The 12,989-nt window shown below is 46.6% G+C and overlaps 1 protein-coding gene across 3 annotated transcripts in view; it reads left to right on the top strand.

Annotated features, from left to right (window-relative positions):
* Positions 1-12,514, top strand: part of URB2 (URB2 ribosome biogenesis homolog) — a 28,410-nt gene extending 15,896 nt beyond the window's left edge. For 2 of the 3 annotated variants that reach the window (XM_042907767.1, XM_042907768.1), the window contains exons 7-10: positions 886-1,128; positions 4,515-4,602; positions 7,939-8,078; positions 12,056-12,514. In XM_042907767.1, coding sequence (XP_042763701.1) covers positions 886-1,128; positions 4,515-4,602; positions 7,939-8,078; positions 12,056-12,253 — 669 coding nt within the window. In that variant the 3' untranslated portion in view covers positions 12,254-12,514. Of the gene's footprint in view, positions 1-885; positions 1,129-4,514; positions 4,603-7,938; positions 8,079-12,055 lie in introns of those variants that run through there. The other variant, XM_042907769.1, reaches the window with a different exon arrangement.
* Positions 12,515-12,989: the final 475 nt, after the last annotated feature.

Below are 12,989 nucleotides of genomic sequence, written 5' to 3'. Positions count from 1 at the left end.
CGGTGCACGGTCAGTGTTGGTGCTGTGCACAGTAGGGCTGCATTAATATGCACGCTTGTAAATCTAACGGCATGAAGTCAGCACAGCCGGTGTCCCCAGGCAGATGGGCGCTGTGAGAGGCCCCAGCAGGGCTGCTGGTGACACATGGCAGCGTGAGGAAGAGGGTCACTGGTGAGCTCTCCCAGCTTACGTAGGTCAGACCTTGAGTTGCCCCTCATCATTTTGAGTCCATTCTCTTTATTCTCTAGAACAATAATCAAACATCTGGAGCTGATTTTTTTTTTTTAAATTTTTTTTTTTTTTAACGTTTTATTTATTTTTGAGACAGAGAGAGACAGAGCATGAACTGGGGAGGGGCAGAGAGAGAGGGAGACACAGAATCTGAAGCAGGCTCCAGGCTCTGAGCCATCAGCCCAGAGCCCGGCACGGGGCTCGAACTCACGGACCGTGAGATCGTGACCTGAGCTGAAGTCGGACGCTTAACCGACTGAGCCACCCAGGCGCCCCCTGGAGCTGATTTTTAAGACATGTAACAAAGAAACTTTAATTTAAAGATACGTAGAACTATTGATCTTTTTGGGAAAATATTATTAGGTGTATCTGGTGTGAAGTTTCCTTGTTCTGACAAATTGGAGGAGTCAGTGCTTATAAGGGATTAGTTCTCTTTGTGGTCGATGAGTCCAACAAAGAGTCCCACCGTGGGTCGCCGTTGGAGATGGAACACTGGGCTCCTGCTCTCCTCGGAAGGATGCCTCTGACCATATCAGTTCATTTTGGACATTCTTACCGCTGTCGCTTTAGTTCTTACCTCCGTCTACTTCACTTGTATTTTCTCTGTAGAGCATCACCTTCATTTTCTCTCCTTTCTTCTGTCTTTTTCTGTAGCTGCAAAACCGAGAGGCTTGTCGGGAGCAGACTGTGCCCCTGGCGGTGGTGGAGTCCATTTTGGACGTGCTCGCAGCCTTGCTGCGACGGGGGGAGGGGACCATCGGCAACCCGCACCACGTCAGCCTGGCCTTCAGCATCCTGCTCACCGTGCCCTTGGACCACCTGAAGCCCCCTGAGTATGGGAGCATCTTCCTGAGGACGCACAACGTGCTCTTTTCCATCCTGCAGTGTCACCCAAAGGTGAGGAGGTGGGGCAGGGTGCCAGGCGGCAGAAAAGCAGCAGGAGAGAGCCCGACTGCGGGAGGACGATAAAAATGGTGACCTGCTAAGCAAACTTCTGAATTCCGGTACTTTCCAGGGACACAGTGGTTTCTCAGGCACAAAAATGTTGGATCTTCACACCAGGCTGTTTGAGTTTCATCTTTGTTGGGTCTGACGCTTGGAACGGCGTTTGTGTACTAGCTATTTAAGGAAGCTCGTTACGAATTATTCTCTTTTTGCAGGTCGCATATCTAAATGTCACTCACTTGCTTAGGTCTCTTTACAGGTTTGTGACTCAGATGGGTGTAGGGAGTGAGGCATCCGGAGTTCCAGTTTTATAGTATACCACCTTTGAAATTAAACTAAACGTCCCATAGAAAAGATTCCAGTTCAGCCGACCTGTACTGAACATTTGCTCTGTGTCTCGCTTCACCCTTACAGCAAGCGCGTAAAGTAGATGGGAGTTCATTCTGTTGGTAAAGGAACTGAGGCTGGGAGCTGCTAAGGGATTTGGCCAAAGTCACCCAGCTGAGTCTAAATCTTAGCTACAGGATTATTGATTCTCTGGCCTGTGTTTTTCCCAGTGCGCCAGTGCCAATCCATGGGATGTGTGGGAACTTACAGACACGCTGTGTACACATAGACACAGACGCAGGCAAATATTTTTCAGTGTTTTCATGTCCTTGAGTTAGAGACCTGAGAGCAATGTAGTTTTTTAAAAAAAGTTCTCTGGTAGACTAAGCACTCGTGACGTTGGGCCTTACTCCAGCCCTTCCCCACTGAACAGTTGCCTTTGTCCCCGGCTGTCTTGTGAGCATTTTGTTTTAGATCTCTCTGCTGATGGTTAGATTTTTTTTTATGTGACCGTATGGCATGCACGTAGTACAAATCAGTTATAAGCTGGAATTGCTGATCTCGCAAAAGATGTAGGATTCCATGCAGTTGATGAAAAGCAATATTAGAAAGCTGTGGGAACCTCCCGCGGAACCGTTAACAAATGATCACGTAGCGGAATTAGACCATTTAATGAAAGGAGAAAATTGACAGGGATAACGGTGTGTCGCAATCAAGAGTGATGTGACCGATGATAGTGGCTCTCACTCACTGCCTTTGGGTTAGGGTGGGGGACGGGGCCCACATGGCGCGTGACCACACCGTCGGCCGTGTGCATGCTTGAGTTGACAAAAGCACCAGGCTAGCGTCTGCGTAGGTGAATCTCAAGGGGACAGCATGAGGCCACCTCAGCCAGAGTGCCCAGCAGACCGGTCAGCAGCTGGTGCCATATTAAGCCAGGGTGTGAACTCAGTCTGGCTCTGGCTCCGTGTGCTTTTAATCAGTATGATAGAGGATTATGAGGGGTCCTTGGGAAGTTTGATGAAGCTCTGGAATACTTGTGCAAAAACGAGTTCTTTCTGAGCATGCTGTGAGGTCAGTAATTTGATGTAAAGAACGGGATGTTATGCTGTCAAGAATTTGGTTGGATAAATTAATACCAAAGGAAAAAAATCCCAACACTTGATTCACTCTTGCTCATTCTCAGAATTCTGAGAAAAGAGCGGTGATGTCCTGTAGATCTTTGAAGCACTGTGGGGCACGGTCTGTGTCTGCATTGTTCACAGCAGTCAGGGGCCACGCGTGTCCTGACCACTTGAAATGTGGCCTAGGAGCTGTATGACTAGGAAATGAATTTTTATTTTACTTCATTTAAGTAGTCTCATGCAGGGTATGGTCGCTTTATGAGATAGCGTGTTGTTTTGATCACAATCTAAAAGTGGTTGAATATAGGGGCTCCTGGGTAGCTCAGTTGGTTAAGCATCCAACTCTTTCTTTTTTTAATTTTATTTTTTTTTAATTTACCTCCAAATTAGTTAGCATATAGTGCAACAATGATTTCAGGAGTAGATTCCTTAGTGCCCCTTACCCATTTAGCCCATCCCTCCTCCCACAACCCCTCCAGTAACCCTCAGTTTGTTCTTCATATTTATGACTCTCTTCTGTTTTGTCCCCCTCCCTGTTTTTATATTATTTTTGCTTCTCTTCCCTTGTGTTCATCTGTTCTGTGTCTTAAAGTCCTCATTTGACTGAAGTCGTATGGCATTTATCTTTCTCTGACTTGACTCATTTTGCTTAGCATAATACCCTCTAGTTCCATCCACGGCATCCAACTCTTGATTTCAGCTCATCATGATCTCATGGTTGTGAGATCGAGGCCTGAGCTGGCTCTGTGCCTGCTTAAGATTCTCTCTGCCCTCTACCCCCTACCCTCAAAAAAAAGAAAAAAAAATTAAAATTTTTGTATCATTTTTCAAGATAACTTTCTAGCCAGACCTCTTCATCACTAAAAAATGAGAAGTTTTGATCCTTATTTTAAATGGATTTGCTTTATGTCATCTCCTTCTAGTGCAGTTATATTTGAATATGTTGGCTATTGTTTCTTTTACCCATTTCCAGAGTGCATTAGTAACGGTTTACGATAACAGACACAGATTGAGCAAATTCTAAACGGTGATCACCCCATTAGACTCCTAAAGTTTTGAGGCACAGAAACCCTATCCCAAACCATTAAAACAAATGCTAAAGAGTCAAGGTGGGTGAGCGATTTCCCCCGAAAGCAAGCAAAAAAGAGGTAGCCACACTCTTTTGAGCATCCTGATAGACACGGGTAAGAAGGAAATAAATCAGGAGCACCTGAGTGGCACAGTTGGTTAAGCATCCTACTTCGGCTCAGGTCATGATCTCACGGTTCATGAGTGCCAGTCCTGCTTTGGGTGAGCTCGAGTCCTGCTTTGGGCTCTGCACTCTCTCCCCCTCCCTCCCTCTCTCCCTCCCTCCCTCCCTCCCTCCCTCTCTCTCTCCCTCCCTCTCTCTCTCCCTCCCTCTCTCTCTCCCTCCCTCTCTCCCTCCCTCCCTCTCTCTCTCCCTCCCTCCCTCTCTCTCTCCCTCCCTCCCTCCCTCTCTCTCCCTGCCTCTCTCTCTCCCTGCCTCTCTCTCTCCCTGCCTCTCTCTCTCCCTGCCTCTCTCTCTCCCTGCCTCTCTCTCTCCCTGCCTCTCTCTCTCTCCCTGCCTCTCTCTCTCTCCCTGCCTCTCTCTCTCTCCCTGCCTCTCTCTCTCCCTGCCTCTCTCTCTCCCTGCCTCTCTCTCTCCCTGCCTCTCTCTCTCTCCCTGCCTCTCTCTCTCTCCCTGCCTCTCTCTCTCCCTGCCTCTCTCTCTCCCTCTCTCTGTCCCTTCTTCCTGTCCCCTCACTCAGTTGTGTGCTCTGTCTCAAGAAACAAACAAAAAAGGAAATAAATATGAGCACCTTTAAAGTAGAACTTGAAATAAACAGTTACTTACATGTGTTTATATTCTTTTGTCTATTATTCCAGGTAATGCTGAAAGCCATCCCTTCTTTCTTGAACTGTTTTAATAGATTGGTGTTTTCAGTTATGCACGAAGGGAGGCAGAAAGACAAAGGTAAATGTCAAAGTAACAGTATCAGATACATGATTTCAAATGTGTTTATCTTGTGGTGTCTCTGGTTTCCTATGTTATTGAAAGTAAAACCACCAGGTTGAGTTAAAACTTTTTTTTAAATGTCTTATTTTTGAGAGAGACAGAGTGTGAGTGGGGGAGGGGCAGAGAGAGAGGGAGACACAGAATCCAAAGCTGGCTCCAGGCTCTGAACTGTCGGCACAGAGCCCAATGCGGGGCTTGAACTCACGAACCATGAGGTCATGACCTGAGCCAAAGTCGGACACTTAACTGTTGACTGAGCTCTCCAGGTGCCCCTCACCCAGTTGAGTTTAAATAAGAAACATTCAGATCAGCAGATGAATACCTCAAATAGCGTTTTAAAATTTCAAGCTGTCACATTTATTTATTTATTTATTTATTTATTTATTTATTTATTGCTTGCTTGCTTGCTTGCTTGCTGTGTCCAAAGCAGTGAGTGCATTTGTGATTTAACTGAAATAGTTCTTTTTCTGGGAAAAAGAAAAGCATCTAGATTCAAGAAGTGTTTGCGGCCAGGGGGATGTAAAGTGAGTACAATCCCATTCTTGCCCTGGAGGAGTCCCCAGTTTGATGGGGAAGCTGAAAAAGAACAGGCATTTACAGAGCTGCTCCATTTTATTAGAGGGATGAGGTCGGGCAGGTCACCGTTTCAGCTTGTTGTGGCAGGGCTGTGTTTGTTCGCCGCTGAAGCGAACTGCCACACGGTGACAGCACAAATGACGTGTACAGCTTGTCGTCAGCCTTGAAGGTTGTTGCTTCTTGCTAACTTTCTAATTGGGGGAGATTCTCATTATTTAAAAATTTGCATATAAATTGAGGCAGTCTGTATTGCGCTATTTCAAATTTGCATAGTGTGGAACAGCCTCCTCGCGTTCGAGGTGCTGCTAAGCACAAGGAGTGGGTACCTGGTGGAATGCTCTGGAACCACAGAAGAGGGCTCTCTAACTCAGGGTGTCAGGGAAGACCCTGGGGCCGCAGTTGTAGACGGACTAGGAACAAATGAATGGTACTCAGCTCCTCCCCCTCCAGTGTGAGTCACTTGAATGGGTTCGTGGGTTCAGACTTGTAGATTTCAGTAACTGTTGAGAAGAGAGAAGAGGTCTGCGGGCATGTAATTCCTGAGGTTATTCTGCATGGTTTTGAGATAAGTCGGTGGCATAACGAGGTGTTGTGCTTTCTCCCAGCCTGGTGCGGAGCCACGTAATGTTGGTGTCAGTGTGATACTGTGAGAGTGTTTAGGGGCAGGATTGGGAAACGGGTGCCGTCTCCCGTGCTAGCCTTGGTCCGTTGGTGGTGGCTAACTGCGGCGCTGTGTCAGGGCCCCCGAAGTCATGATTGAGCACAGCAGGAAGAACCCCTGTTTTAGTAGTGACATCCGCCTGCACAGGAGATGGGAAATGGCAGTGTCGGGAAGGCCCTATTCCACCCCTGGCTGAGCACTGGGGGAGCAGAGCCCTGGGCACACACTGCCTCGGGTGTGCCCTGCGTGTGGTTGAAAATGTGTCCTTTGTCCTATGTTCTGAGGGGCGTGGGACATGGTCATGAGCGTGGCTCTGCCATGTCTGTGCTGGTGTGGCTCAGTGACCTCCCATCTCCCAAGACCCGGTTCTCTGATGTGCTCACAGATTAGCCAAGTAGAATTTTAACTACGTACTCTGTTCTTGTTGGCATCCAATGCACTCTTTGCGATAACCACGCGTGAAATCTGTGGCTGAAATGATTCACGCCAGGTATTCACGTGAACTGGATGTGTACTGAGCCATGGGAAAACAGGGAAGAAACGGTACGTAGTAGATATTCAAGTGCTTCATTAAAGTACGTTTGTGTTGAAGTGTCCAGTGAATGTTAGAAATTTACATAACTTGGGGGTACCTGTGTGGTTCAGTCGGTTAAGGGTCCAACTCTTGATTTCGGCTCAGGTCATGATCTCACAGCCATGGGATCAAGCCCCGCATTGGGCTCTGTGCTGACAGCGTGGAGCCTGCTTGAGATTCTCCCTCTCTGCCCCTCCCTCCCCCACTATGCGTGTATGCGTGCACTCCCTCATGCTCTCTCTCTCTCTCTCTCTCTCTCTCTCTCTCTCTCTCTCTCTCTCAAACTTGAAGAAATTTACGTAATTTCATAAAGTTACATTGTATCTAGAAAAAACTCAAGATGTTTTGTACATATAAACAAGGTTTTAAAAAAGGCATTGTGCATTCTAAAACTCAAGTTTATTGAGTCGTAAAATAAGTGTAACAAGCTGCATCTGTTTAAAGTATACAAATGAATGAGGTTTTGTTTTGAGAGAGAGAGAGAGTGCACACAAGTGGAGCAGGGGTAGAGAGAGGGAGAGAGAGCATCCCAAGTGGGCTTGACACGGGGCTCGATCCCACAAACTGTGAGATCATGACCTGAGCCAAAATCCAGAGTCAGACACGAACCGACCAAGCCACCCAGCTGTCCTGAATGAGTTTTGATAGGTAAACACAATCAAAATACAGAGTATTTGCATCGTCCCCAGAACAGTCCTCTTGTAGACTATTCCTGCTCTGGCCTCTGCCCCTACCAACCACTGATCTGTTTGTCGCTGTAGATTTGTTCGTGGCTTCTAGAGTTTTATAAAAATGGGTATATTTCTTGTTGAATGGAAGTTGGGGAAGGCATTCTGGCATGTGTTGGGGTTCCCCACCTGGCTCTATTGTGAAGGCCTGGGGGAGCGGGTGTGACCAGGGCCTTGGGGACATGGTAGGTTGTTAGAACGCTTGAGAGTAGTTTGTTCAGGCCTGGGGGTCCTGGCACCATAGGGTGGAAAGAACTAGGAAATCGAAAGTAAATCAGGGATGATGGGAAGATCTCTAGTAATGATAGCTGAGTCTTATATCTATCTGCCTACACAATTTCTGAAACATAAGCAGGCAAAGGCATAATTAATGAAGCCATCTGATCTTTAAAATCGTATGATGTCAAAACAGTGTTTTTTAAAGATAATTTTTCAATTTATACTTTACTTATAGACCCCCATCTCCTTTTTAAATACAATAGCAGTCAGATTTCATTCAAAAAATCTTGATTGTTCTAGGCTTCTTAAAAAACAAACCCACATACTCTTGACTATGTTACGTGTTCTTTCCTTCATAATACAAATATTTGGATATATTGTCTCCCTCATTCTGTCTGCAAAATAAGCCAATTAAAGAGTCTTGGAAAAAAGGGAAGACTTGAATAATTTTCAGCTGTGTTAAATGTTTAACATTAGAAGGGTCAAAACGCCTGTGTTTTAGACTAATCCGGTTTGGAAACACTTTCCTTCCACAGGAAGCACAGATGGCCTGTCGGTGGTCCTAGAGTGTGCCCGCCTGGTGGCAAGGATGTACAGCCACATCGCGTCGCGGGCCGAAGAGTTCACGGTGTTCTCCCCCTTTATGGTGGCCCAGTATGTCATGGAGGTGCAGAAGGTAAACCGAGCTCACTCTTACCCGGTGCTTTCATTTGTAGTCCTTTGTAGAAGGGCTCCTCAACCACAGTGGCAAGCGACGTTTTGGCCTGACGGTCCCAAACCATTCCTGCCTGTGTTCCGGGCGCAGCAGCACCCCTGCAGGGTGCCCGGGACCACCGAGTGAGGTGATGGTCAGAGGGCTGGCGGTGTCTGGTACACAGAAGGCGCCCAGGGACCGTCAGATCTCCCCTCTCGCTTCGACACAAGCCGCGGGGCCTGTTTTGGTTAGTCTGTGGAGTAAGCAAGGTGAAATGCCTCCCAGGTTTAAGAACAGGAGCTCGCATAGGGTCAGGCTTAATGGTGATCAGGAAGAGGGGTCTCGGGACCCCCAGCAGTAGGAGTTCTCTTGGAGTGCATCGTGCATGTGAATCAGCTGCTCTCGGACACTCAGGGTAGAGACAGCGGCAGATGCATTCAACTACGTCAAACAGAAATACTTTTGTCTTATCTCATCTGACTTTTTGACTCGGTATTGTGGATGGTTCATTCGTTGTTCAGCAGTGATCTCACTTTGGAACGTCAGTGTGTTATTTTCAAAATTCCACGAGGCCCTGTGTGACCCACGTGGTAAAGTTCACTACAGGACTTCGTATCTAACTGTATTTAAATGGAACGTCAGAGGCTTGAAGTCCAGTGTGTTTGTGTGTATATCTGTCTACTTTTGCAGGTGTAAATGTACATCTGTATTGTTTGTATTGCTTTCTATAGAATAGCCCCCCTTTGTAAATCTTGTAAGAGTAACATTAAAACCATTGGTAAACTTGTCACGTTAGAGATTTCTCGAGGGAGATGGGGTTGAATGAGCTTTCTCAGAAAATCTGGTGTTGTATCCGTTTTCATCTCGACCCCTTTCCAGGGCGAGTCTAATTATAAAAATAATTTTCAAACACACTAGCCTTACTCTCGGTGAGTGGAGATGCTTGTCATGTGGGTGGGCACTTGGGTTGGAGATGGGGTGTGGGTGGGGCGGACCCCCTGCAGGGTGCAGCCCGGCCCCGTGGGTGTGCATAGGGTCCCCCCCAGGCAGGGAAGGAGCGGTGACAACCTGGGAAGACCCCTTCAAGTCAGCCTTTGAGTGAGAGATGGGCTTCGGGTTTGGTTTCCTTGGAATTACTTAGCATTTTTATAGAATCTTCATATTTCCCAAATACCCAAGTCATTAATATGTAAGCTTTTGCAGAAAGAAAAGCTGGCATTATTTTCTGTTTCAGTGAAGAATAAAATGAGAGCTAGTAATATCGTGTAACTAAGGGCCAAGAAGGGAGGTGATAATTTGAACCCTTAAGTCACTAATTATTATTCTGAGATTTACTTTATGAGAAGTCTCTGATTTCCTGGCCTCATTACTCATGTCTAATTTATGCTCATCAGTTATTTTTTTATTTTTAATCTGGAAAGCCCAAGGCCTTGGGAATTCTCTAAGGCTGTAGCATCCTAGAATTTATTGGCAAGAGTCTACATCTTATCTTTCATTTAGTTTTTAATTCAAGTAATGAAGAAAATATTCCATATGTATCAGAGGCTTCTACTGAGCACTGTAAATCTTTTCCAGACCAGAAAGACATTGGTAAGCTTAATTAAATGCTAGATAGCAGGTACAGCTAAATGAGGAGAGGGTATGGGTGAAGACCTGACAGTGGTTAGGGCAGGTGACCTGGTGAGAGCGTGTCCTGAGCGGTTCCTACAGATCTTGTACCCTCCGTGCAATAATGTGTCACAGTGGGGATGTGCCAGGGAAATCACAGCCACTTTTCTCTTTTATCCATAGATCAAATTTACAGCTGTCTATTTTGATAGCCTAGAGTAAATAGCTTGTACTGCCCATCCTGCATAAGGTCCTTTTATGCGATTTAGAGACCCGTGCATTCATAGGTCTGTGATCCTGGTGGAGTAGAAACTGACTTTTCCCCCCTTGTTTTATAAATAAGCTGTTTGAAACACAAAGACGCGAGGTGGTTGTGTCGGCTGGATGCTGCTGGCCTTCCTGTGACCCAGCAGAGCTCTGTGCCCCGTGCTGTCCTTTGACTATTGAGTCCCCATGCGAGGAGGCGGTGGAACTCACAGGACCTGGCCTCTGACTGCCTGAGTTCAGGTCTCAGTTCTGCCACTGGGACAGTTATTTCACTTTCTTTGCCTTTGGAGATAGAATTATTTGTTTAGTGAGTGATGAGTAGATGAATAAATGAGCGGTGAACTTACAGGGGTCCACACCCAGCTGGTACGATTCAGGACTTGTTTTTTGTTTGTTTCGTTTTGTTTTTTCCTTCATTCCCTAATACCTTCCAGTAAAATCACAGCTCCACCGTCAGTCCTTGAGTGGTTTTTTGTTTTTTTTTAATGTTTATTTAGTCTTGAGAGTGCAAGCAGGGGAGGGGCAGAGAGAAGGAGACACGGAATCCAAAGCAGGCTCCAGGCTCCGAGCTGTCAGTACAGAGCCTGATGTGGGGCTCAAACCCAGGAACCATGAGATCATGACCTGAGCTGAAGTTGGGCACTTAACCGACTGAGCCACCCAGGTGCCCCGGTCCTTGAATGTTCTTATCATCTGTAAACAGTAAGACTTAAGACGATCATCTGTCAGAAAGTTTTTGAGCTATCGTGTGAAAATGACCGTAACTTCTGTCACCATCTTAGTGACAGAAACAAATTGCATCTTTAAATTTTTTTTTATTAAATTTTTTTTTAATGTTTATTCATTTTTGAGAGAGAGAGAGCGAGTGGGGGAAGGACAGAGAGAGAAGGAGCATCTGAAGCAGGCTCCAGGCTCTGAGCTGTCAGCACAGAGACTGATGCGGGGCTTGAACCCACAGATCATGAGACTGTGACCTGAGCCAAAGTCGGACACTTTTAATTGACTGAGCCCCCCGGGCCCCACAGATTGCGTCCCAGCGGTGGCTTTGGTGACTCAGACTTCCAGTTAATGCGGTGTGTCCTCACCAGAAGCGACGTGTTTGCAGTTTAACTCTTTTAGGCCATCAAGACATTTCTGAAGAATCTGCCAAATCCCAGACCTGTCTGCCAGAACCTTCCTGTTCGTTTTGGTTACAGCTCCTGGGGTATTCAGACTGTTGAGCACCAGGTTCAGCTGAAACCTAAGTGGGTGTGGCAGACGCGAGTAGAGCCTTGTCCCTTGGCCTGTTTGTCTAGACATTAGTCTGGACCTCTGATCTGAGGGTTTGTGTGCAACATCCGACGTAGCCAAGGTGGAGCCGACTGCCCAGCCTTCCTGCTGTGCCCCAGATTTTAGTTAACCCAGAAGTTCAGGGAAGAAAGGCCTTTCTAGGCTCAAGGACCGATCTGGCCATTCTGGGGATGTTAGAAATTTAGGTCCCATTGAGCTATTGTTGGTAGAAATAAAAAGATGCATTAGGTGTAATCATAAATCACATCTGATTTATTTGGATGTGATGTGGTCTAATTACTGACTTAGGCCTATCACTGATCTGTTTGCAGCGCTTTGGAGCCTGCCCCCTACCCCTTGCCCCCCGCACCCCAGCTGCCCTGCTGTGTGTGCCGGGGCTGGGAGTGAGAGTCAGTCACGTAGTGAACATCGCTGCCGTTATCCCATCGTTAGCGTCGCTTCCAGTGTGATTGGTCAGGTTGAAGAATGTGGCACAATGTGCTTGTGGCTCTTACAAGATTTTAAATTTAAGGATTCCAGTTTTTATGTGCCCCTGGTAGATATGTAGGTAGGCATCATTTACTGAATAGCAAAGCTACCTCTGTGATTCTGTGATGCTTTATTCCAGGTTTTTGTCAGTTGAGTTGGCTTTTATTTCCCTAAAATACAAACTTTTTTTAAGATACGAATACTTATGTGCAAAATGTTGCCCCCACGTTGGGGGCCGAAGTGGAAATTCCTGCTAGGGTAGGGCTGTCCGAGGGCTTGTTCTCTGTGTGTTTGCTCTGACGGAGGGGCGTGTCCTCCTCTTCCAGGTCACCTTGTATCCGGCGGTGAAAGATCTCCTGCAGGAGGGCATTTACCTGATCCTGGACCTCTGCATTGAGCCAGACGTCCAGTTCCTGCGGGTCTCACTGCAGCCGGGAGTGAGAGACATCTTTAAGGAGCTGTACAACGATTATGCGAAGTACCACAAGGCGAAACGTGAAGGCGAGAGAAGATACGCCGCCTGAAGCTGTGTTCCAGAGGTGCTGCCAGTGTTCCTGTGCGGCGGCTTTGGCCCTCTGCTCTGAAAGAGTTGGAGAATGAAAGACTTCAGACGTGCTAATTTGTAATGTTGAGATAATGTGGGTTTATGTAATACACACTCTACAGCCATGTTTTGCAAACTGAATATTTTTTTAACGTGTCTTTTTATGCAGTATGTATTGCTGTGGAATCCTGATAATTGACCCTGGAATAAGGCGAATTTAATAAAAAATGGTCATTGTGGATGTTCCAAATGTGGTTCTTGTCTCTGTCGTCTAGGGGGTTGATGTCTGTTCTCCCCACTGGACACTGTGTAGGTACATGGCTGTGTAATTAAGTCCCCGGTAAATATCATCGCCTTTTATGTTCTTCAGGTAACTTGGGAAGTATTCTTGAACTGTCCCTGATCTACCTTCCGTCGGAGTATACCTTCTGATGGAGCCGGGAAATGTCAGAGCTTCGAGACCCAGCGTTAGTGGAGGCCCCTGCTCCGAGTGGGAGTGGTCAGCCTGTGTCACGTGCATGGACCTCTCCAGGGCTCTCTTCTTCCGCCTGCTCTTCCTGCTTCCGCTCTCTGAAGTTTCTTCTAGAATTTTCTTTTTCTGTTCAGTCTAAGAAATACTCTTAATCGTCTTCTTAAGGTACTTAAGCAATATATTTTATTGTGGCTACCTCAGAAAAGAAAAAGAAAAAAATTTAGAACACTCCTAGTATCGGCTA

Source organism: Panthera leo, chromosome D2 (assembly GCF_018350215.1).
Source record: "Panthera leo isolate Ple1 chromosome D2, P.leo_Ple1_pat1.1, whole genome shotgun sequence".
Classification (NCBI taxonomy): Eukaryota; Metazoa; Chordata; class Mammalia; order Carnivora; family Felidae; genus Panthera; species Panthera leo.
The sequence above is the reverse complement of the archived record's forward strand: the minus strand, read 5'-3'. Positions and strand labels throughout refer to the sequence as shown.